The 26972-nt window shown below is 42.0% G+C and overlaps 1 protein-coding gene across 1 annotated transcript in view; it reads left to right on the top strand.

Annotated features, from left to right (window-relative positions):
- Positions 1-26972, top strand: part of FAM107B (family with sequence similarity 107 member B) — a 211363-nt gene that overhangs the window by 71686 nt on the left and 112705 nt on the right. Inside the window, exon 2 of the mRNA XM_081820630.1 lies at positions 17159-17219. Coding sequence (XP_081676756.1) covers positions 17159-17219 — 61 coding nt within the window. The remainder of the gene's footprint in view (positions 1-17158; positions 17220-26972) is intronic.

Raw genomic sequence — 26972 nt, 5'->3', positions numbered from 1 at the left:
ATATTTTATGAGCTCCCAATTAAAATATATCATCTGGCCATAACAAAAATGTTGTAACGGACACTGTCTCATAAAATGCAGAAAGTGTGATTTCCTTACCCATTGTCTGTTTCACATAGTTGGCCATCAATAAACGTCTGTGGAGTAAATGAAAAATCAGACTCCATCCCTACCATCACGCATATATGTACACACACATACGTGCTCGCATGCACTCATGCATGCACGTTTATATAATTTTTGCATCCTGCTCTCCCTGATATATTTGCTATTTGCTCTATCATTCAAGATCCCAACAGGAAACAGATGGCCCTTGAATTAGAATAATTCAAGGACAGCTTAATAAAGCAACTTTTGTAAAGTGTGGGTGGGATGTAGAGGAACCACAAGGGATACTAGTATCCGTATAAGAGCTGTTACTACTCCTAAACCCAAAGCGATCAGGGCAGAGAGGAAGCCACAACAGGAACCTAGAAAAAAGAGCATTTCCTAGAGAAGACTGCCTTGATGGGAGAGTGGAACAAGAGCGTTGACCTGACTCTCCTCCCTCCCACAGACCTCCTGTACCTGGTTCCCATGGACTGAGCCCTGTGGGAGGCCAGAGGGCAAGGGAACCCATGATTTGTCAGCAAGCGGGTGGAGAACGATGGGGCACATGGGCTATCTCTCAAATACAAGGTGTAAATATACCTAAACATTTTTAAGAAGAGATTGAAAATAAAAAATATCATCAGAGGGTTTTGTATCTTGAAGCAGTTCTCTATTAGGAAAACCACCACCTCCTCTGGCACATAGTGCCATCTCCCCTGCGAAGTCTTCCTGCTCCTTCGCTCTTGTCACCTGCTGACTGCTGAGTCCCTTCCTCTTTACCCTCCCTAGTACTTCTCCTGTTCTAATGATTGGTTTCCTCCTCCAGGGGGTCCTTGAGGGCCAAGGCTACGTGTTAGTCCTCCTGGTCTCTTCCACACCGAGCCCAGTAGCAAGCACACAGCGGGTACTCAGTCACTGTTGAATGACTAAATTTCCCCTGAGATGAAAGAAGGCTTGCCTTTTGACGACAATACTTCTTCCCTTGGTTTTCTAGATTAAAGCCCCATTTTGGCCCTTCCCTGGTAAGCACGTCTCTTCTACAGAGGAGTAGGCAAGTGAAGACCCACAGATATAGGGAGTGCTAGGAAGGCTGTACATCTGGAGCACGTCTGCAGTGGCTGTGGGAAGCATCCGCCAGCAGGAAAGTGGGTGGAGGGGCGCTCAGACTACGGAGCAACATCTGGAAGAAGGGAAACTCTGGTTATTAATTCCTTGTAAAGGAACTTTGGCCATTGCTTACGTTAACACTCAAATTCCCAGTAACTCTTCTTCTCTTTCTGGAAGCTCTGACAATAGAGGTCTATCCAGACAGCATGGATCCTAATACGAAGACCAAAGACAGGGACAGGAAGCGTGGCGAGGCTGAGCAACTGAAGCATCTCATTACCAGCCTTATTCCTTGTTGTGCTGTTCACTCTGTGTAGGTTATGTGCGTGTTTATATGTGTGCTTGTTTGTGTATGTGCATGCATACATGTGTGCGTGCGCAAATGTGTATGTGAGCATTTGTGTGTCTGTGTATATGTTTATATGTGTGTATGTATGTGTGTGTTTATATTTGTGTGTTTGAGTAGTATGTGTATGTGTATTTGCATATATGTTTGTGTATATGTGTTTGTGTGTATGTGTGCATTTGTGTTTATGTGTGTTTTTGTATGTATATTTAAGTATATGTAGGTATGTGTTTGTGTGTATGTGTGTTTGTGTATATGTTAGTGTATATGTGTGTTTGTGTATGTGTTGCATTTGTGTTTATGTGTGTTTTTGTATGTGTATTTAAGTGTATGTCTGTGTGTTTGTATGCATGTGTATATGTGTGTGTTTGAGTTGTGGGCATATGCGTGCATTGGAGTGTATATGTTTGTGTATGTGTGTTCGTCTATGTGTGTGTTTGTGTGTATGAATGAGTGTGTGATGACCTTGACCTTTATGGTCTAGGAGTGGGTCTATCAGGCTTTATCTACGAGTAAGAATTGGGCAGAGGGGTGCCTGGGTGGCTCAGTTGGTTAAGCGACTGCCTTCGGCTCAGATCATGATCCTGGAGTCCCGGGATCGAGTCCCGCATCGGGCTCCCTGCTCGGCGGGGAGTCTGCTTCTCTCTCTGACCCTCCTCCCTCTCATGCTCTCTGTCTCTCATTCTCTCTCTCGCAAATAAATAAATAAAATCTTAAAAAAAAAAAAAGAATTGGGCAGAGAAGCATTTATAGGCAGAGAGGTATGAAAATGGAAGAAAAGAACTCTGGGCAGCCCTTTTCATTTTTACCTGCCCTCCCCCACCACTTGTTCCTTCTCTTGCTGAGTTTTCTGTGCATTCCAAGCAGACCTGCAATTGTCTGTATGTGAGGTCAGCCCACAAGCCATGAATATTCGCTGAGTGACCACTGTGTGCAGGGTGACAGAATTCTGTCCATTTGTGTTGATTTTGTATTTACACAGAAGTGCCTGGGTTTTGATGAAGCAAAAAGATACTGACCTTTTTAATTCTGTCTTTCCAAATAACACGAATGTTGAACCTTCTGTTATGTAAGAGAAATCGGGGTGCTTTTCCTGCTCCCTCTCTTATTTGATCTGGAAGCATTGCCATGACATGGGGAAGGGCTGCATTTCTGTCCATTTTGTTAAGGAGGAAATGAAGCCCAGGGCAGTGTGAACTTGGTCAGCTTCACACAATTATGTGGGACTGCCAGGTGGCTCTTCTGACTCTCATTTCCCATCAGATGTCACTGTCTTTCTAAAATGATGTTAATGAGGACTGGTGGAAGAATATGATTTTCTTCCAAAAATTCTCTTATTGGGACCACAGCCAGAAAGCTGAGAGGTATATATTGAGCCAGGAAAATCCTTAATCCTCTCTGGCTCTGCAAGATCTTTTTTTTTTTTAATTTTTTAAAATTTAAATTCAATTAATTAACATATAATGTATAATTTGTTTCAGGGGTACAGGTCTGTGGTCCATCCATCTTATATAATGCCCAGTGCTCATTATAACACATACCCTCCCCAATGTCCATCTTTTTAAGCATAAAACTTCTGTGAGGGAAATTGAACAGCCTTGCATTCCATGACATCACTGTAATGAAAATAGCTGATGCAGGGCACCTGGGTGGCTCCATTGGTTGAGTGTCCAACTCTTGATTTTGGCCCAGGTCCTGATCTCAGGGCGGTGGGATAGAGCCCCACGTTAAGCCCCCTGTCGAGCCCCATGTCCCACGTCCAGCCCAGATTGGTCTCTAAGCTCAGCACAGAGTCTGCTTGAGATCCTCTCCCTCTGCCCCACCCATGCACACAGGTGCACAAGTGTGCACGTTCTCTCTCAAATACATAAATAAATAAAATCTTTTTTAAAAATTAAAAAAAAAGATCTGGCACAATTGTATTGAAAAAATGATGTTGCTTTAAAAGTGGTTTTAAGAGGTATGCTTAGTCAGGACCCTGCCTAGTGCTGGAGCCCAGGAGAGGGCAGGAGGCAGGACAGCAAGTCACTGGCTCGGTCCCTCCTTCCCTCTCTTCCATTCTTTAGTTGGCATCAAGCAACCCCAATTTAGCATTCCCGCACCCCCCCCCACCGCAGGATGAAGCTAGACAATATTTTAAGTTCATTTGTGCAATTTATAAATAGTACTTTATGTCAATTCAAAGTTCGTGAAAAGAGGTTGGCTGCTGGACATTGAGTCTAAATTTCTTTACTATAGCTCCAGCTTCCACTAGGACTAGAAAAATTTAGGTTTGCCAAAAAAAGTCCACCATCACATTTCTACATATTCTGGAAGGTTCTACAGGAAATCGAAAGAGTTGCTGGGTGTCACTGCCTAGGGTGTAACCTCTGCTCACAGACGTAATTCCAGCTTCCACAAATGTCTTGGCTTAGAATAAATTCCTGAAAGTGAGGCTGATCAGGACATGAACCCAGGGCCCGGAAGTCACTCCAGAATTCTCGGGACAGCTCTAAGAACATGTTCAGGCCGGTGCAGCATGGGTCTCTGGCAGCACTACTCCTCCTTCTCTGCTTTTTGATCCCTACCAGGAGACCTCCTATATTCTGATCCCTCTGCCTAGACTCTGAGGGTTGGACAAGAGCCCTGGGAAGTGTTCCTTTACTGGCGAGTGAACACAGTGTCTGGCCTTACCTTTCTTTACAGTTGTGTGACTGTGGGGCCCAAATTCCTTATGTGGAAAATGGGCATGTGAAATAGTAAGAAAGATATACATAATATTGGTCTCTGCCCCCTGTTCCTGACACAGAGCCCCTAAAACCCTTGTAGATAGGGGTGGTAGAAGAATTTTTGTTCTAATATTTGGTCTTTGGCCTGAGTTCTTGACACCGAACTCTTACATTCTTGTACTTTCCTAAGTGGTAGGAACATCTGGCACAGAGCTCCTAGATCCCTTGGAATCTCCTGGCTGATAGGAGCACCTTTTGTTCTAATGAGGCAACACTAGCTGAGGTCCTAGATGGGGACTTGTCATCAGAAAGACCAAGCCATGATTAGAAGCTTGGGAATTTCAGCTCCCCACCCCCCACCCCACCATCAATTCTCCAGAGGGAGGAGAGGGGCTGGAAGTGGAGTTAATAATTGATTATGCCAATACAAGGAAGCCTTCATAAAAATCCCCCAAGTACAGGTTTTGGAAAGCTTCTGGGTTGGTGAACACATCTACCTGCCGGGAAGGTGGTACACACCAGCTCCATAGAGACCGAAGTTCCTGCACTCAGGACCCTTCCAGACCTTACCCTACGTACCTCTTCATCTGCTTGTTCATGTATATCCTTTAAAATATCCTTTGTAATAAATTGGCAGTAGTAGGTACATTGTTTTCCTGTGTTCTGGGATCTCTAGCAAATTATCGAGCCCAAGGAGGGCATTGTGGGAACCTCCAATTTGTCACCAAATTGGACAGAAGTTGTGGGTAACCTGGAGACCTACCAGTGGGGCCAGTCTTGCGGGGTCTGAGCCCTTAGCCTGTGGGGTCTGTGCTAACTCTGGTTAGTGTTGGAAGTTAATTGTGAACACTGAGCTGGTGTCAGAGAATTATTCAGTGTGAGAGAAAACCCAAACACCTGGGTCAGAAGTGTTGTAACTGTGAGCAGAGGAAACAGTGCATTTTCCCTAGACAGGAAGATAATGCTCTGCTCACCACACGAAGTTATTGAAGGAGTCAAATAAACCATGTATTGGACAACTCTCTATAAATTGAGAGGTACCAGGTGGATATGAGATATTACTAATTTTGTGAACCAATATGGAGACAGACTAAAAACTGGTACCCCGATTTCCAACAGAAACTCCTTCTGTCATTCACAGTATATGTATGAAATCCTTTTGGCACATTCTCTCTCAAATTTGTATCCTCTTCCAGGGTTATTTAGCAGTGTGCCTTCCAGTGATATCCACACATAGCTTCCTGAAGCTCCAGTATTACAGAGAAAAAAAGAGATATTTTGGAAAAACTTTTTCTTAAAAAAATTATTCATTTATGTATTCATTCGTTCAGCAAGTGTTTATAGTGTGCCTATGGAGTAGAATTAGATGCTGTGAGTAGCTGAAGAGTTGTAGGGTTCTCCTGTCATTCATTCAAGCTCTGTAATACAAATCTATATGCAGGATGTAGAATAATCCTCAGCTAATCAGGGTCTTAGTCTATTCAGGCAGCTATCACAAACTACCATGGATTGGATGGCTTAAACAATAGCCATGTATTTTTCAGTTTGGAGACTGGAAGTTCAAGATCAAGGCACCAGCAGATTGGGGTCTGATGAGAGCCTGTTTCCTGGTGCATAGACTCCTTCTTCTCACTATGTCCTCACAGGTGGGAGGGACAAGGGAGCTCTCTGGGGTCCCTTTCATAAGGGCGCTAGTCTCTTATAAAGGTTCCACCTTGGGGCACCTGGGTGGCCCAGTTGGTTAAGCAACTGCCTTCGGCTCAGGTCATGATCCTGGAGTCCCAGGATCGAGTCCTGCATCAGGCTCCCTGCTCAGTGGGGAGTCTGCTTCTCCCCCTGATCTCTCCCCTCTCATGCTCTCTCATTCTCTAATAAATAAATAAAATCTTTAAAAAAAAGAAAGTTTCCACCTTCATGACCTAATCACCTCCAAAGACCTCACCTCCAAATACCATCATTTTGGGGGTTAGGATTTCAACATATGAATTTGAGGGGGGCACATTCAGTCCTATAGCAACATGTAGAGGCCACCAGTTTTATCACTTCCATTCCCTCAGGAGTCCGACAGTTTATTTTATTTCAACTATTTTTGCAGTCATTATGCAACTTTAAATTTTGGACAAGTGTACTGAATTACAGCCGTAAAGATTGTGTCAAACTTTCTTACGCTCCCGGTTCTGAAGTTTCCACCATGTGACAAATGTTGTTTTGTTCTGTGGTTTTCTTGGCCTGGAGCTCTCTAAACCTTGAAACACACAGTGGCGCAGCTTCAAAAGGGCCTTCCTTAACCATGAGGAGCAATTGCTCATTCCTCTGCAATGTTCTTCCTTAAGTGCTTCCTTAGCCAAAGTTCTCTTCAGTTAGTCCGTCCACTAAGTATAGCTATTCAATAACTAGCAGTCCTTTCCATTTAAGATTAAAATTTCTAAAAATAACATCATCAAGGAGCAAACGTGTGGTATTGCTGAGAGACCAGGGGCTCTGACTCAGGCAGATCGTGTGGATTCTTGCCCCCATTTAAAACATGCGTCCTTAGACAAAGTCCTCAAACTGCCGGCGCCCCTTCTGTGTAATGGGGACAGAAATATCAACATTGCAGTATCCCTGACAATGACTTCTGGTCTTGTCTACAGGAGTACTCCCATGTCATGGACTCCGTGTCCAAACTCTTTTGACGTTCCATGGTCACCCTAAATATTTATGTCTGTTCTACGTATCCTTCTGCAAGGTACAAGTTTTGGTTTAATATACAAACGATGTTTTTTCCCTCCCAAATCTTTGAGTGAAATGATGCTCCAGAGAGAGGTTTGCATACCTCTAGCATGTTACAGCATACCTCCTAGATGTACCTCTAGTTTAGAAGTGTGATTTATGAGATGATACTGAGGGCTGAAAATATTCAGTAGGTATACATCAGTAAGAATATGTTGGCTATTCAAACAGTAAAACACCTTTGTATTGACTGGAATATAACTGTTCTCCAACCCCTAAGTGGCATCCATGTCCCACATTACCTCTTTCCTTGACCTCTGAACTCTACACAGTCCAGGAACTAAAGGGTTAAGGCCTGTCCACCAGGGTCCTCCAGGACCCTCCCCATTCTCATTAGCTGGTAGCTAATCCATGCAGTTAAATATTTTGAATATCATCTCATATTACACGTAACATACATGAAGCTCCTGGCCCATGCTAGGCACTTAAGAAAGCAGTAGGTATTTTTAGTCCTGTGGCTTTGGAGAATTCAGCCTAGAAGTATATATTTTCAACAGTAATGTGGCCAGTATCCCTTCCTCCCCCACTTCAGGACATAGCCTTCCTTCCTTTAGGGAACTGTGCCTTTCTGTTTTCTGAGGTTCTGGTGAGGCTTCCAATAACAGTAACCGTCCCTCCAGCAGCTCTTGAGATGGGCAATAATATGGGTCTGGAAAATCATAGTCCCCATTCTCTGATAGGCATGTGCTGAGACTGGAGACAAGTATGTGAACCAAGATGGACCAATCAGGGTCTTCCTCTAGAACTCTGAATGTGAATCAGGGACTAAGACACTCGTCCCCCTTTGAAACAGGAGCTGAAAAGATGTGGCCCCAGGGCTTCTGGTGGTCTTGGCTGTGCAATAAAGTAGCCTGAGAAGAGACACATAGACAGAAATGGACAAATGAAGAGACATTAAAAGAGAGGGCTCCTATGATATTGTCTGAGCACCAGGCCAAATTTCCATCCTTTACAACAGTGATTCTCACACTTGGGTGTATATCAGCATCACCAAGAGAGCTAATCAAATCCACTTAATCATGATGAAAAATAAAATAAAATGATAAAAAAAGACAACCTATGGAATGGGAGAAGATATTTGCAAATGACATATCTGATAAAGGGTTAGTATCCAAAATGTATGAAGATATGATATAACTCAACACCCAAAAAACAAATAATCCAGTTAAAAAGTGGGCAGAAGATATAAACAGACATTTCTCCAAAGAAGACATCCAGAATAGCCAACAGCACATGAAAAGATGCTCAACATCACTCATCATCAGGGAAATGCAAATCAAACCTACACTGAGATATCACCTCACACCTGTTAGAATGGCTAAAATCGACAACACAAGAAACAAGTGTTGGCGAGGATGTGGAGAAAAAGGAAGCTCTCTTACACTGTTGGTGGGAATGAAAACTGGTGCAGCCACTCTAGAAAACAATATGGAGATTCCTCAAGAAGTTAAAAGCAGAACTTCTCTGTAATCCAGGAATCACACTATTGGGCATTTACCTAAAAAATACAAAAACATTAATTCAAAGGGATACATGCACCCCTACGTTTATTGCAGCATTATTTATAATAGCCAAATTATGGAAGCAACCCAAGTGCCCATTGATAGATGAATGAGTAAAGAAGAGGTGATGTGTATATGTATTATATATATGGAATATATATATTGGAATGGAATATTACTCAGCCATAAAAGGAATGAAATCTTGCCATTTGCAACAACATGGATGGAGCTAGAGAATATAATGCTAAGCAAAATAAGTCATTCAGAAAGACATACATACCATATGATTTCACTCATATGTGAAGTTTAAGAAACAAAACAAATGAGCAAAGAAAAAAAAGAGAGAAAGACAAGCCAAGAAACAGACTTAACTATAGAGACTAGATGCTTGCCAGAGGGGAGGAGGCTGGGGGAATGGGGGAAATAGGTGAAGGGGATTAAGAGTGCACTTGTTGTGATGAGCACTGAGTAATGCATAGAAGTGTCGAATCACTATATGGTACACTTGAAACTAATATAACACTGTATGTTAACTATAATGGAATTAAAATTAAAAACTTAATAAAAAATTTAGGCTATGTTAAAGAGAAAAAATAGTGAGTCATTAACATGAGAAATTTTAGTCTGATTGTTAGGGAACTTTCCAGACAGTGAAATGAACCGACTGTAACCATGTACCTAAAGTAAATTAATGAACGTCCTTTGTATATGACATTTTGGAAACTGGCAAATACACAAGAAAACGGATTCACTTGGGGATGTCAGATGCTCCTGACATCTTTCCATCTGCGCTGTCATCTTTCAGGGATCTCTTTAAGGACCACAAAAGGAGACAAAACACCGGATTTTTAAAAGCATTTGTCAGAGGCGACCGGGTGGCTCAATCAGTTAAGCATCTTGACTCTTGATCTCAGCTCAGGTCCTGATCTCAAGGTTGAGTTCAAGCCCCGCATTGGGCTCCATGCTGGGCATGGAGCCTACCTTAAAAAATAAATAAAAGCATTTGTCAGTATTTATCTAAGCACAACTAAGCAGTTGACTATGGTCCTATTCATGGAGACAATGAATGGATACAAGAGCTGACACAAAACTGTCCTTATGTAGTTGGTGCCTTTGCAAGAAGTCACTTCCCTAAAAGAAGAAGCCATCAGCTGCCAACACATGCCAGGCACTGCTCCATTTCTCACCCACTAGCAAACTCACCACACCACCGCTCTCTAAGGGAAGTGCTCGTGTAAGCTAGTGTAAGCTAGTGTGAGCTCCACCGTCCCACAAGAAAACGGAAGCACAGGTGACCTCAGGAACTCACTAAAATCCCATGGCTGGTAAGTGGGAGAGCTGGGATTTGTATCTCATTCATCTGACTCCAATGTACATGCTTATCCACTGTGATAAAACATTATAAATAAAGCAATAAAAAAAAAAAAAAAGGAATCCAGAGGCCCAGTCTTGTCCAAGTGGACAAGGGCCGGATCCTCCTATTTCTGCCATGTCCTCCAAGTAATTTGGATATACACCCAAGTCTGAGAACTACAGTTTTACAAGCATGGGATCTAATACTTCTCCTTTTTTTGTTTTTGTTTAGTTTTCCTACAAGTAGAGATGAAGAAAAGCACTTAGTGCTCTAGGGCACCACGTAGGCCGTGAATAAACCAAGTCTCTGATGAGTGGACCAAGTCTCTGATCAAGGTCCCAGAGCCTCCCCGATCTTGGGTCACTGAGTGAACTGCAGTGTTTGCTCCTGAAGAATAGCCTCTATGAATCCAGTGGTGGCTGGAGTGAGATGCTGCAGTGGTTGGGAATGACACCTTCCATCTTCTTGCGTTCCCCTGCATCTACGGTTATCTGAAGGGCATTTCCGGAGGGGCAGCTGAAACTAATAGAAATTTGGCAGAGGAATATAGAAATAAATAATAAACCACAGAATAGGACACAGGGCCACCATTCAGCATAGCTCCCTCTCTGCCTTTTGCCTCTGCTTCTCATTGAGCATTGGGTTCATTCTCTTGAGTTCTGTCAGGGTATGTGTCATTAGTTCTGAGGCTCCTTCCTAAGACTGTAAGACATCCACCGACCAAGCTGAGAAGTCCCAGCCAAGTCATGATAACTAGCCTAAATTAAGTTATATCCCCTTGCCTGGATTAATCCTGTGGCCGGGAGGGGGCAGCTCTTACCGGAAGGGCTGCTAGAAGAGCAGAGACCACCCCATCCCACATTAAGTGACTAGTGTGATATTCTTATCTTATTCATTTAACCTTTGCAGCAATCCTGTTAGGACATCAAGTGATGGCCTTTCCTTTTTGATGAGGAAACTGAGGCTCACAGAGTTCCTTACAAGGCAGAGCCAGGATTTGAACCCTGGTCTCCCTAACTCCAAGGCCCACATCCTTCCACCACCCTGTGGGATGACAATGGGTTTTGCTTCTGTCTCCACCCACTTGCTCTATAGTTCTTGGCACATTTCAGAATAGTTGTATCTGCTGCCTTAATTTTTTAAAATGACAACTACGTGCCATGTCTTAAAATTGACTAGATGCTTCTACCACCTACGCTGCCTATTGGGGTCCAGAGTCACTTCTTTGAAGGCTCAAAGATTTGTTTAGAGCTTTGGAATTGTGTGTTTGCCCACCCAGAAAGAGGAAGCTAAGGACATGGGTGAGCTTACTTTATTTATGGTACCCTTCCCTCTCTCCTAAGTGCTAATCAAGATCTTTCTCTCAGGTTCTAATATTGAAATTCTCTGTACTCTTTCTCCTACATGATCTATACACTACACCACATGAAGGGGTGGGGGGACAAAGTTATTTGTTAGAGTTAGGATTTTTCTTTCCCTAAGAAAATTAAAATCAATGTCATCTGTTTCTCCTGTGGTTATGAGTTCCTGGAGGTCCAAGATGATGTCCTATTCACTGTAGTATTCCGCACATTTTCTAGCAGAATGCCATGAACATGGAAGTACCTCAGCAAAGTATATTGATTTAAAGTGAATTTTGTGAAGTTCTACATAGTCAGGAAAGAGCTCTTGGTGAATGACCTCTAATCCTCTTCTTTGTGGTCCAGTGGAAAAAAAAAAAAAAGGACATACAAACCAACTATTTGTTTACACTAGGGGAAAAGGAAAGGTGCACAATATATATTCCCTCTGCAGCAGGCATTGAATAGATGCTTTACATATTTTATCCCCACAACAACTCATGGACACAGATATTGTTATCTCCATCTCCAGATGGGGAAATTTAGAGAACAAGTCATTCTGGGTGCAGTATGGAGAGGTGGTTATGAGCATAGATTCTAGATTCAATTGGTTTTTTTTTTAAAGATTTTATTTATTTATTTGAGAGAGAGAGAAAGAGGGAGAACACAAGCCAGGGGGGAAGGGGCAGAGGGAGAAGCAGTCTCCCCACTGAGCAGGGAGCCGGATGCAGGGCTCAATCCCAGGACCCTGAGATCATGACCTGAACTGAGGGCAGACCCTTAACTGACTGAGCCACCCAGGCATCCCTCAGTTGGGTTTGTCTTCAGGCTCACTTATTAGCTGTGTGACTTGGGGAAAGTTCCTTGATTTATCTGACCTCTTTAAGTTTCCTCATCTGTAAAATGAGGACAATAATATTTGCTAAACAGATTGTAAAGCTCTATGTTACATAGAGAGTTCAAAATGTTAGCTTAAAAACACTCACCCATAGGGGAACTTGGGTAGCTCAGGTCGTAATCCCAGGGTCCTCAGATTGAGCCCTGAGTTGGGCTCCCTTCTCAGTGGGGAGCCTTCTTCTCTCTCTTCCTCTGCCTCTCCCCCAGCTTATGCCCTCTCTCGCTCACTCTCTCTCTCAAAAAATAATAAAATCTTTAACAACACTCACCCATACTTAGGATTTCCTTTTATCATTATACCATATTTCTAAAGCATTTTCAATGCATCAGAAACATCCAGAGGTCATTTAAATAGCAGATAGCAGGGCCACACTCCAATTAGGGTGATCAACTCATCTCAGTTTGCCAAGACTTCCTTAGTTTTAGCACCAGAAGTCCTGCATCCTGGAGAACCTCAGTCCCAAGCATATCAGGATGGTTGGTCACCCCAAACCTCATACTTAGCAAATCAGCATCTGGGCTGGGGCCCAGGCACCCACAGTTTTAACAAAGGGGAAGCATTAGTATTAAGGAGGGAGTTTAGTATAGTGGTTTACATCATGGGGTTTGGACCCAGGTAAACCTGGGTCTAAATCCCCTTTTGGCACTTCAAGGAAATGTTACTTTGGTTGTGTTGGTGGGTTCCTGGGAATCTGACTCTGAAACGGAGAGTAGCACCTACAAGATTTATTAGGGAGTGCTTTGGGGATCAACTCTTGTGGAAGGGAAGAGAAGAAAGCAGGATTAGGCAGAGGGGTAAGGGGCTACAGTGAAGTTTCTCAATGAAGTCCTCACCAACCTCACAGGCAGCCCCGGAGTGAGGAGGGCCCTTCAGAGCTGTCTTGAGATGGGGTGGAGGGATCGGGCCTCTCTGCCCTCAAGTCAACAAGTCCAAGTGCCACCCGTGCTGGCAGCTCTCTCCTAGGATGCTGACAGCTGCGTGCTATTAACCACATTTCCTGTAACTGTGACAATCAATCTTTCAGTCCTAAAGGGGCCTCCAGGCAGCACATCACAGTATCCACTACAGGGTGAATGAGCCCCACTGAGCCTCTGTTTCTCTGTCCATAAACCAGGGCGGATAACAATAAGGTCACCTACCTCCAGGAGTTGTTGAGGACTAATGAGCTCTACACATACCACACAGTTCGACACATGGCAAGCACTCAAGAAATGGTCACTGACTGTACATCTTAAATTTTGAATGGGGTAGAGTTTGGGATGGAGACGGGGGCTGCTTCAAGAAGGCCTTCTTGGAGAAACTGACCCCTGATCTTTGTTATCAGGAGGAACAACACTTGACTTTTTATTGTGGGATGTGTTACTAGGTTAAACATTAAACAAAAATGTAAAGTAGGCAAACAATTGAATCCATTCAACAATTGTTTAACAAGCACCTGTTGACAAAGAGGGTAGAGCCTGAATGAAACTTGAAGAGGAAGCATAGTTTTTGTCCTGGAAGATCCTATAATGTAGTGGGATAGACAAGGCTTAGATACTGGATTTCATGGGAAATTAAATATATATTTATTAGTAGCAATGCAATGCAGTAAGAGATTCTTGGCACTGGAATATGGTGAGTGTTGGATTATCTGTTTCTAAAATTACCTCCAATAGGAGACTCTTCCTATCCATCAAAATATGGACGTAGATATTGCTAGAGAGGTTGTAACGAAGCGGTCACATTTTAACACATTAATTTGTTGAAATATTTTTTGGGGGAGTTTTACAGTCTGTATCAAGAGGCTCAAAAACATTCATGACCTTTGATCCAGAATCCTACCCTTGAAACATTAATCCAAAATAATCTAAAATAATGAAAATCTTTACATTGAAAGATGTTCTTTGTAGTATAGCCCATAACAGAGAAAACTTGAAGACTCCTCAAATGTTTGGTGACAAAGAAACAGTTATTTAAAATTAGAATTCAACTTTCTTGGGAAGGAATGGTTATATTTGGGATCCATTTTCCAAATGAAGTTGAAGCCAGGAGTCAGTCATGTACTTGCTGCAACAGGTGGAGACAAATGGGACCAGATCTCCTTAATTCTTGGTCAAGAATTCTATTTTTCTCTCAAATTATCATTGTGTTTCTAAACTCGCTTTCCTAGAGTGAAATGCCAGCAGCTAGTGTTGTAAAACTATGAGGCCAACTTAAACTGACTTGAAGTATGTCAGTGAGGTTATATTGTTAATGTTTTAACTAATTAGTTAATTTTTTATTGTTTTTGTTTTTTAACTATTATTGCTCAAGCGATGAAGCCAATGATCAAGGCACCCCACTCTGGATTCCCAGAGCTGAGGTGTATCAGCTGGTTCTGTTAGAAGTGACAGAAAACATGATAGAAATGGGTTGTGCTTTTTTAAAAGATTTATTTATTTATTTATTTATTTATTTATTTATTTATTTTGGGGGCATTGCTGGGGGATAGCAGAGGGAGAAGAAGAGAGAGACTCTCAAGCACCTCCACACTGAGCACAGAGCCCAACGCTGGGCTCGATCTCACTACCCTGAGATCACGACCTGAGCCAAAATCAAGAGTCTGCCACTTAACCAGCTAAGCCACCCAGGCATCCTAAAATAGATTATTTTAAAAATCAACATATTTTTAAAAAACGTATGAATATAATAGTTGACTTGGGCTGAAAAGGCCAAGGTTAAGCCTGCTTCAGGCATGCCTCGATTTGGGGCTCCAATGGTTTCACTGGGACTCGCTATCAGTCCATCTCTTGGCTCTGCCTTCCTTTGTGTGGACGGCAGCAGCTCCAACCCTCATAGCTGTTTCAGGTTTCAGCGGGTAAGAATAGGAGTCAAGTTCCCAGACTTCCAGAGAAAATCTCTCATTAGCCCTGATTTGGGTCACATGACTACTCTGAACCAATCACAGGGAAATGCTGTGGACTGATGGGCCTAGCCCTGGGTCACATGACCACCCCTGGCGGTGGGGAGGGAGAGGGCATGGGGCTCTGGGATGGTTTCATAGGAACAAGAATTGGTTAAGTGTCAGAAGGCAAGACTTTAAAGAGGAAATCAGGACACACTAGATAGAGTGAGTGAGTGCCAGGCAGCAAAGTCAACAGATGTCTACTACAGTTGGACTGTTGTCATTTTATTCTAGCTTTGCTGGGAAAAAACCAGTAAGAACGAACTCAGCAAATCACAGATTTACACTGAAGAGAAGAAATACAAGAATCTAAGGAGCTCGGTCTTTTTTCTCTAAATAGAACATAGTTTACACTATGGAAGACAGATGCTTGTTTATTCTATGCTGAGCGCTTTCCAACCCAGAGGATTCCAAATATCCTTCCATCTGCAGATCTTTCCAGGGCTTTGCAATTTTTACTATTTAATGAGAAAATTGGGGGAGGGGCAATTTCAAATAAAATAATAAATATGTCTGGAGGAAAGCTAAAGAGCTACATTATTTCACAATTCTGGAATTCAGAGCAATAAAAAGTAAACAGTCTTATTGGCTCAAAGGAGAATCCTTTCATCTATGAAACAACTTTATTTGGTTATTTGGGCATCTTGAGAGACTTCCCCTGTGGCTGTATTATAAAATAACTCCTTATGTTTTCATTATATACTGTCCTATTGGACCTTGTGAAACAAGAAATTATTTGCCGCATTTTGTTTCTGTATAACGGGGCTTTCTATCATTTACATGTCCTTTGGTATTGTATTAATTCACATCCTTTTTAGAAATATAATTTTGGAAGAAATTTTCATTAAAAATTTCTTACAACATATAAATTTGAGATAATTGAACTGAAGGCTTGTTTACCCAAATTGCCCATGCCGATGCTGTAATGGGTTTTAAAAGTAGGACTAATTTTTGGAACTGGCCCCTGATGAACATTTGAAGAGGATTTTTGATCTCTGGAAAAACATTTGTTCTCAACACAGGTGAAATCAACTCCCTTATAAGTTGATACTCATGGCGATTTAAAAGAAACTATTCTTTGTGAATTGAATAAAGCACTTCTTTATCTTACTAACCAAGCTTGAAGAGTCTGGTGGATTCTCACGTGGATGAGACATTACTTAGGAGGTGCAAACTTAGAACAAATTGGGGAGTGCTCCTACAATGTATATCCATTTTTTAGTTCATTTGTTCCGCTTTGCTTACAGAGTATCCTCATTTACCATTTATGGAACTCTGCACCCACATACTTTATTGTGGTCCGAAACATCTTCTATTGGGCTAAATTCTTTTGAGGAACAAAGTTTGGGTAGAAAGTGTGCCAGTATGGGAAGGAAGCTGAGTAGGCATCAATTGAAGGGATCCTGCATAGAAATTAAGGTCTCACAGAAATGGCCCCTACAAGGCACTCAACAAATATTTGTTCAGCGAGGGAAGAAAATAAATGAAGGAATCAGCATAAAGTCATCTTGCAGACAAATTTAGAAAGACACTGTGTAGACATTCCTCTTAATTTACTTCCCTCACTCTTAGCTGGCTCTATTTTATCAATGCCACAGGAGTTACAATTGTCATTAAAGAATATCGTACCAGAACTCAGAGAAGAATGTGTTCACTCAACTTGCCAGAGATCAAAATAACTGTGAATTGTGATAGAATTTAAAAAATACAGTGAATCAGCTCTTTGAATCATGAAAAGTAAAGCATAATTATCTCTGTTACACCACGCTGGCAGAATTTCTGTCGCATGGAGAAACCCACTGCCGCTATGTCTAAGTAATTGATGCTCCCAACCTTTTAGTCACAGAGGGCCCCTGGATTGTACTGCTTCAGGGACAACATCCATAGACAGTTTCCTGTGAATGACACTGTGGGGTTTGTAACATGCTCTAGTTATTCTACTCAACATCTTCTGTTGAATTTGTAGCTTGTCCAAAGCTTCAGTTCATAAGGGCTTGGTCTAATGTTGTCAGATCTTGCCCTCATATTAATTCGGTAGGTTTGCAGAAAGCATTGCCGTAAATTAATGCATATTTTTACTTTCTCCCTATTTTTCTGGTTTGTGGGACTGGAACTCAGGAAGAAGAGGAATCCCAGGAAAAACCTAAATGCCTCGAGTTGGGACAGAAGATGGCATCAGGTAGAGTACATTCAGTGTGACACCTCCTTTTCTGGGTTGCTGTTGCTGCCAGCAGGGCTTACAGCATCCAAAAGCTTTGCATATTGCACAGGAAAGTCTGTGTGTTCCAAATGACTGGAAACACGACTAGAAATGTCACTGATAATGGATTCCAGGCACAGCATGTAGGCAATCTGGTTATGATGCAGAAACTAGCTGCTTCTCTTCTTTCTTTTATTGATTACAGTTCTTGATGAACAAATACTTGCAATGAAGTAAATGATGATAATGATGAAGAAATTTCAAATTCGGGAAGACTAAAATAAGCAGTGTAGATGTTTACTGAAATATTTATGATTACCTTGGAAAATGTTCTTTAGATGCATTTGCTGGGTTTCTTTTTATGTTAGTGTATAGTGAAATATGCAGCTTTGCTAAAGCTATTTACCCCATAATAGGACTTCCTATGAGATAATATGGAAAGAAACAGTGATGAGTGAATTTATAACTTAGTTTCTGACTATGGTCAGTAATGATAATGACATGTAATGGCCATAAAAACAAACATTAGTTGAATGGACTTAATAATAATGAAAGCGAAATCTTGATACTCTCTGCTTCTATATTCAAATGGCTTTTAGTTGGGTGTTTTAGATATTAAGGGGTTAGAAGAGGGCTCCATATGTGTTTGCTGCTGGCAGAGCCTCGTGTTCTTGGAATTTAATGGAAGTCAGGGAGCAGAATTGAGAAAACAGAGATGGTAATGAAAAAAATATGCAAACTGGGGGGAAAGGTGGCACCCTGCCCTGATAAAGATGGAGAAAGAATTAGTGATTAAACAGCTCCACCATCTCCCTATGTACCCCTCCCAATTGTCTACCCCCAACAATAACAAGCATTGCTTTACTTTGGTGCCTCTCCGTAGGACACTCTCCCCTTGTAGATCCTCACATGACTTGGCTCGTTCTCATCAATCGGGTATCAGCTGAAATGTCTAGTCTCACAGACTAATTTGTCATTCTGTCAAATCACTCTTCATCTCATTGCCCATTTTATTTGTTTCACAACTATTATTAAAATCTAAAATTATCCTTTCATGGATTGGTTTGGTTACTTATTGTCCCCTAGAGAGCAGAAACCTTGCCTATCTTGTTTAATGGTATCTTAGCACCTTGGACAGTGGCTGGCACTTAGTAGTCATTCAGTAAATTCTTACTGAGTCCTTTGTGTCCACTATATGCAAGGCATTTTCTTTCTCTGATCTCTTTCTTTCATCTCTTGATGTGGCCAACTCTATGACTATTTTAGATTTCTGGCCTATAAAAGAGAATAAGACATGACCCTTGCCTTCAAGAAAATAAATGTCTAAAGTGTAGATGTGTTTGGAACATGAGAAATAATGTGAAAAGATTGACACAACCCAAATACCACTGAGAGCATTGAGGAAGTAGAATCTAAGAAGTTTCCTTGAGTTGATGTTGCCCAGAAGGAGATTTGGAGTTGTTTTTTTGTTTGTTTGTTTTTTAAGATTTTACTTATTTATTTGAGAGAAAGAGAGAGTGAGAAAGAGAGAGAGAGAGGGAGAAAGAGAGAACGCAGAGGAAGAGGGACTAGCAGACTGAGCATGGAGCCCGATTCAGGGCTCCATCTCACAACCTTGAGATCATGACCTGAGCTGAAACCAAGAGTCGGACGCTCAACTGAATGAGCCACCTAGGCACCCTAGGAGTTTTGGAGTTTGAAAGTTTGAAATAGGAGGGCAGATTTGGAGCTTGCATATTATACCCCTGAAAATTGTTCTGAGTGCCACTTTTGCACACTTACTCTTGATTTTCAGTTCCTCAGCTAGAGAAGGCTGGACTAAGGGCCATTGCTGGGTCAATGCAAATTTGGCCAAGAGATTTTGAGTTTCCCAGTTGCTGTTGTAAATAGTATCATTTGCTCTTTTGGCAGAGTGTCCACAAGATTTTGAAGACATCCAAAGCCTTGATTATCCCACATGTTGTGAAGACGCTGCTACTCACCAAGGCTTTTCTAAGACATGAGTTGACTCCAACAGGTCCTACTATGACATCTCTGAGTGAGAAATCAAGGATCCAATTCTCAAACACTCTTCTAGCATCCTAGATCTTTAAGCCCTAGGAGTGTGTGACTAGAAATGTAGTGTAGTGGTAAAGATTTCCCTCCACAATACATTTGGAGTCAGAGATCCAAATGAACATAATTCCGCAGAAAGAGGGGCACTGTTTAGTTAGAAATCTATAATCCCAATTTCTTTGTGATTTAATTGTATGGCTTTAGATTTTGGATTATGAATAAATGGCTTATTTCCCTATTTTTTTTCAAAAACACCTAATAACCCTACTCTCTAAGTAGAAATTTCAAACAGAAAATGCAAAAATTTCTCACTATTTCTAAAAAGTGAGTTGGGTTCACTTGGATTCACTAACTTTGGGACTTGCTGCAAAGTCCCTCTTTTCTATTCAGGATTTACTCCAAACATGTGTCTCTACACTGTGGCATTAGTATAATTGTGTGTCTAGTTTTAGTCCATTTAGTTCAGATTTACTGTGTTTATTAACCATTCTTTGAAATCCTGTTATGTATTAAGTTGTGTCTGCCAGGTTATTTGAAAAGTATGAACATATAATACATTAACTAAGAAATGTTTATTGAATACCTACTGTGTGCTAGACATTGTGCAGGAGTTATGCTATATTTAGAGTGGTAACTAGGACAGACGTGACTCTATGTATCATGGAACTTATGGGAAAATGAGAAACGCAGCCATTAAACAAATAAAAGGAAAATGTAAATTATAGAGAAATTATAGCCTAAGATAAGTAAAATATAAGTTTTAGAGAAAGCAGGGTTCTGTGGAAGTCTTGCCTTTAGAGCTTATAGTTAAATAATGTCTCTAAAACATGGACACAGAAAACTAAGACAACAGGTAGGATACAGTACATGCTAAAACACAGGCAGGAGTGGTAGGATGAGGAACCAAAGAGATAAGAGAAACTCAATTTGGGGGATCCAGGAAGTTATCCAAGGGTTTGTGGCATATGAGCTGGGTCTTGAAGGATAGATATGAAATCCTTTTGTGAATAAAGACACATTAGCCAGGATATTTATAAAGTGAAAACCAAATACCATGAATTGAATCTAAAGTGATACCTATGTGATATCTGGCCCCTTTTTTGGCTGATGACTGAATCCTTAAGCATCTGTTACTTTATCCTGAGGCCTATAATTTCTACTTGCAGGGCCCACCCAGGGGCTATGACAGGTTAACTGGAAGTGTGTTTAAATTTTACCACCATCATTGCCTGTCCCTTGCTGTCTAATAATTCAGTGTCTGTACATTTGAGGGTTTTTTTTAGTAAGTGACCTGCCTGTAATAGACGGAACCCTAATACTTATTCAGAATCAGGTGGTACTTCCCCTTGACTTCATGGATATATTAGCTGAGTGGACAGGGTAGCCCATTTATAATAAGTCCCTTTTGTGATGTGATACACCATGGTACACCATGAGTTGCTGTCAGCTGGTGCTTCATTTCAGCATGACCAGTGCTAGGCAGGTTCATCATCAGATAAAGTTTACCTTTGCCTCAGCCTGCTCTTTTTGTGCGCTGCCCCTCCTCAGTGGGGTGCCCTCCTCACTACCTTCGGCCCCCAGCTTTGCTACCATCAAAAGAACATGCACTCAGGCATGTATATCTTGGTACATAATTAATTTACATCACTATGTTATGCCTGTTCTCCAGCCTATTGTTATTTTAAGCTGCAAATCCACCTATGGAATGCAAGAATTCAGTGGCTGTTAAAGGGATTTTTCAACATTAGCAAGCAGGTAAAGAAGAGGGGGCCTTTCTGGCTGTAGTCACAACGTGTGGTTAGCCACTTTCTTGACCCGAATAAGGCCCTGCAATCATGGGGCTCAATGAAGATTCCATCAGGCTGTGTGTTCCTTAAAAACAGGGGTTATGTCTGCTTACAAGTAAGGTTAGATCTTTTATCCAACGGTGCCATTTTGGAGACATCTTGCATCCTTCTCCTATAACATTATGCTTATAACTGCACAGGAAAAAGGAAGAATGAGTTAATGGACCCATGAAAAATGGTGATACAAGTGGAAGTATTGTGAAGGAAAGATTTCCAGACATAAGAGTTCCTTTGAGGTGGCCATGAGGTTGTCTGAAAAATAGAGGAAAAAAACAATGATACTTTACTAATAGTGACAAGAAGGAGGCCATAGTTCCAAATAGAAGGATCTATATGTCAGCAAGAAGGCATAATTGAAAGCCTGACGATATGACCCTCTGAAGATGAGCCAGTTATTGGAAGTAGCCGAGGACAGGGGAAGAGTTTACATGTTCTCACCTGGTTTTATGCCTCATTTCTCAGCAGCTGCTACATCAAAGTTGGCAGACATTTGGGTCTGCATGGCTCATGTGGCCACCTGCTCCCAGGTCTTTCTTTCTGTGGGTTTTCTTTCCTTTTTGCATTGCCATGCGATGTGTTCCTTTCCTAGAGCTTTTTGTGGTTGCCCTGATTTGTCATTTTAGAGAAGTTTTGTGCTGAGGCTTCATCTAATCTCTTTCCATTCCACTAAAGGGCTCTTGGAACAAGCCAAGCACCACATGTACTCATAACAGCCTGTTAGGCATCCATATTGAACAAGGTTGAAACTGAGCAGTACCTTTTTAGTGCAGAGACTCAGGTTTATAAGCTGATATAAAGAAACTACAGATTCTGCCCAAACTAATCTTATCTCTAGCCAAATGAATAGAAATTATGGAATACCAATTTTGGGAGAAAGAGAGGGAGGTTAGCACATCATAACTTCATTTATTCATTCATTCTCTTACGGACAGGGAGACAGATGAATGGATGGGCCAGCTACACTTTCTTGAGAGAATTTTTTTTTTAAATGAATTGCACCCTTTCTGGTGGCTATGTTTCAAAAAGAAAGTAAAATGTGTTTTTAAAATGTTGGCTCAATCATGCCATTTTTCTTGCCTGTGCATTGCTTTAGACGCAGGCCAAGTATTTTTGAACGCTGAAACAACTTTCAAATGCGTTTAAAATTCAAGAAGACTTTGCAGAATCATTTTTATCTTTTAGCTTGCACTTAGCCTTTGCTGTTGGGGCCCCATGATTGCCACACTCTGATCGTAATGGGAGAATCTTGTAAGTCGATGCTATTTTATGACAGTCAGAATGTTTCACTGGAACACTCTCTTTTTGCTAAAGGTCACCTAAGGCTGAGTAGGGCCCAGCACGCTTTCAGAGTTGGCTGTCTGTGTCATCTGCATTTAGTCAAGTTTTCATTTCCTGTGGTTTATACGTTTCTTATGTGTGAAGTAAACCCCAAACGGTTAAAATTCTTCAACTGAAAATGAAAACAATCAGGACAAAATATATGTATTTTTGTAACCTTTGTGAGGAAGTGAGACCAGGGTTCCATTGAGCAGCTTCTTAAGCAACATCATGTCGCTGTGTGTGTGTGTGTGTGTGTGTGTGTGTGTGTGTGTGTGAGGCTGGCCCCCTGCGGGGAAGCGACACTTCTAGCAGGGAGCCTTGAGAGGTGAGAAAATGACCTATTGTCTGGTAATTCAGACAACTAAATGTTTGCTTTTACTTTCAGGTCATAGTAGAACAGTCAAAATGAGGTCTATACCCCAGCCAACTGTATTTCGGTCATACCTCGCTTTGTGCAAAAAAAGTGATTTATCTTCCTCAATGATTTTTCTGAGGCCCTGGCCAAAGAATGAATAGAAAACTGTTCAGTTAGGGAAGCTGGAAAACAGAAGGTGGTGGACTTCCTTTATCCTGAGTTTCTTTCCATCTCCTTAACCTTAGAACAGACCGTCTGAAGTCCTATGAGGTCTTTTATTACAGAAAATGTTGCTTGGGGCTGTAGATGTCTTCCAGCAAGGACCCGATCCCTAAATTTCTATATGGGATGGATGTCTTGGTCTGCATGGCTTTCATCCCAACCTCCTGTCAGGTCTCTGCCCTCAGCAAGGCTTTCTCTGACCACTCTGAGCAGAACTGCAATCTGTCCTTCAGCTCTTACCTCCTTGCCCCATCTTGCTTGTCTGAAAACCACTTACCACTCTGATGCACTATGTCCTTTCCTTGCTCTTTGTGTGTCTCCCCCCTAGAACATAAGCTCTGTAAGCTCCATGAAGGCAGTGGTATTTTATATGCCGCTGTGTCCATAACAAATGCCTAGAACAGAGCCCTGTGTAGAGGGGATGCTCGATAAATATTTGTTGGACAAAGAAGGAATGCTTGCTCTTCTCTTTTAAACTCTCTCTAAAGCAGTTAGCTCAACCAAAATCTGAACACTGAGTATCTTTTTCTATTCGGTTTTTTCCCCAGCTCCCAGCCCAATGTCTGGAATATGGGAGAGCTCGAAATAAATGGTTGGTTGACTTAAGTATAAATGCATGCATGAATGACCAAGTCTGATCTACTGTACAACTGTGATATAAAAACTGTGTTCAGTTGGGACCTTAACAAACTTGAAGAGAACCACACTAACCCCTGGGGAAGTCAAAGATGAGGGCGACATGGGTCTTGCCTTCAAGGAGCTAAATGTACTTCCTTTACCTGAGTTTACCTTCTTCCTGTTCCCTTGACTATAGGACTGTCTGTGGGTTCGGGGGGGTGGCTTTTATTAGAGAAGATGCTACTGAGGTTGCAGATGACTTCCAGTAAGGTCTTGATCCCCAAACTCCTGTATGGAACTTAGCAACCATGCTTTTATTTTAGTCCTAAGGAGTCCCGCTATTTTGTCTCTACTTCAAAGAATTGTTGATTGGATGTTCACTATCATGTAAATTCTTCCCAAGAAGTGAAGGTCTACCAGAGGAATACACCTGTGAAAATGATATATTCCCCATTCCAAGAACTAAAACACCACTGGACGGGGTAGGTCATGCATAGGCTCTAACAGGTATTCATAAAGAGGAAGATGTTTCTAGAATTTATTCATAGATCCTGCATTATGAGTGTAAGTAGGAGAAAGTCATGGGCTGGGCGGAGAGCACAGCTAGATTTTCTTCACTGTTAAATCAGTTGGCCTTGCCCTCGAATCCAAGGAGATGCTTGGGGTGGGAGTGTGAGTAATGTTTGTCTTTGGCAGGACAAGGCAGCAAGGGTGTTCTTTCATGCAAGAAAGAAGACTTCCTAGCCTGCCCGCTAAAGATGTACCAATCTGCTCCTAGCTCAATATTATTTTGCACTGAAAAGGTGTCAGACCAATGAAGTCCGGTTTCCAAGTTCTCAGCTCTGTCCTCGGCAACATCTATTAAGTGATATTACCATCCACATCTCTGAAACCACAGCCTCCATCCTCCTCAGGGTCACCCAGAGAGCAGTATCTGTTTTTTCTCCTCTCTCCGTGGGCAGAGAGCTAATCGTTTCCAGATTGTTTTTATTCAGGAAATTCAATAGATCGCTTATTGTTCATAAATGAGAAAACACAAATAAATAAGAACGAGAGTTTGATTTAGTCCTCCGTATTCAAGGTACACCTGATGTGCTGTTGACTGACCAGGCACCTGTTTCTTGAAGAGGAGCGGAAATGCACCTGCACAGCAAATGTTTGGTTTAGACGTTGTGCCCGGGTGCTACATGAGACACCTTGGTAGCCCTATCGAGTACTACTCTTCATCCGATCCTAAGTCCCCTTAGCACCCCTGGATGCACAGGGCTTCCCAGAAGTTTATCCAGGTCATAAAATGAATCAGTTACTAGGAATGAAACTTCCAGTGTGGCAATACTTGGAGCAGAATTGTATACTGTGTGTGTGTGTGTGTGTGTCCCGCAAGATGTTTCTATGCTATTTTATTTTCTTCCAGTATATCCTTGTTTGTTTAAAATTTGTTCTCCAGCCTCTGTAAGAATCCCTTAGAACAGAAAGAATCGTGAAGGCAACACTAATATACACAAGCGGCAATAATGAAGCAGCACTTAGGTTAAATAAGTGAAACCCTAAACCGATGGTCTTTGAGTGTTTCCATGCCGGAGGAATCTCTCTCCCCACTTCCACTTCTCACTTCCTGTCCCCGCACGTGAGTAGAAAGCTCGAGCTTGCGCTGCATGCTGTGCATTTGGACGCCCAGCCCACTCTCTCCCTGGAGGGTACCCTTCCTCCCGTTCTCGGGACACGGACAGGGGAAATCATCATGTAGAGGTTCCAGCTGGTCACTGTCTCAAAAGCCCTGAGGTGGGAGCGAAAATGGGAAGTTTCTGAATCTCAAAGGTTGGTGTTGTTGTTGCTCTTGTTGTTATGTACCCATGTTTCCCTGCAAACATTTAAATGAAGTGGCTTTTGGGTCCTAGGGGTCTCCTGAAGTGAGCATCTTTATTCCCCTCATGCCCACACCTCAGTTCAACTTGGCTTCGTGGCAGTCATGCCCTACTACCCACTTAGGTGATTCCTGGTGGGTCAGCCACTGTTCTAGAATTTGTGTCCAGGAGGAGCACAGCTCAAGCCATATGGTTGAAAAGACAGTCCAGGACTTGTCCTCAAGTTGTTTTCGTACAGACTTCATTGAGAAAATGTCATTGTCCAGATTAGGGGAGGCAGGACCGATGAGCTGAGGGTGTGACGGCCACCATGCGCCCCTGCTTCCGCTTCCATGGACACTGGCCCCCACTTCCTACACCTGCAGGTGTCTGAATCAGGCTTTCTCTTCCAGAACCTGCTCTGACCCCTCTTGGGATTAGCCCTCAAGCAAGCACTGCTGGGACCTGGTGAATAAATACCTCCGCTCGCTGGCCCCTTGGGGAGGCCAGCTGTGGGGCACATGTTCTGTGCTGGTGCTCAGAGTTGCCCCTGAGGGTTAAGCCACTGAGGTAGCTGGCTTATCACCCCATTGACCCCCTGCTGTTGCCCTCACCTCCCATGTAAACCGCTTCTGGGAGAACCCTTAATCAGAGACGGTCCTTTGGCACCATCACTGCATTCAAAGTTCAAAAGACTCAATGCGCCTGATTGGGAATCTCAAAAAAAAAAAAAAAAAAACCCTTTGAAAAAAATTTTTAAAAATGTAAATGCAAAGTAGCTGCTCTGATCACTACCTTATTAACTGGTCAAAATGGTGGCATTCCTAAGCTTCTCAAAAATTCTCCAACCTATTCTGAATGCAGCATTCTGTCCTTACCCGTTCATTGGGGGATGTTAAATGACTATGAAGAAGGAACGGAGACTTCCATCTTGATGTTGGCTATCACAGAGCATATTTGCTTAGAGACCGCCATACTGTGACTCATTTTGAACTTGCTTCATATGAATTGAGGAGTGGATTTGAGTCACACAATCATTTATGTTTGAGCCCCAAACATGAGCCCTAATGTTCAGCTTAGTTACAGATTAGATCTGGGCGAACTTGAATAGCCATTTACCCTATATTGAGCCCGTTTTTAAAAACAGCTTAGAAAAGAACACCTCTGGATTCCTTATCCTTCATCACAGAGAGATGATGAGAAAAAGAGACCAAAAAAAATACAATAGTAAAGTGTTAATGAATTTTCTCTAACACATTATGGCTGAGGATTGGTATGTGGTCTGTGTTCCACCCAGATATTCAAAAATAGTGGCTAATTCTGAAAACTTGAAAAGTGATTTTTAACATCTTAGGACTGATGTTACCAACAGGGCAAACTCGGACGCATTTGGTTTGGCCTGCAGTCTTCAAAATTTTACAAAATTGGCTGCCAATGTTTAAATTCTGGAAAACTTCCTGTAACAATCTAT

Source organism: Leptonychotes weddellii, chromosome 5 (genome assembly GCF_054177405.1).
Source record: "Leptonychotes weddellii isolate Sample4059 chromosome 5, ASM5417740v2, whole genome shotgun sequence".
In the NCBI taxonomy this organism is placed as follows: Eukaryota; Metazoa; Chordata; class Mammalia; order Carnivora; family Phocidae; genus Leptonychotes; species Leptonychotes weddellii.
The sequence above is the reverse complement of the archived record's forward strand: the minus strand, read 5'-3'. Positions and strand labels throughout refer to the sequence as shown.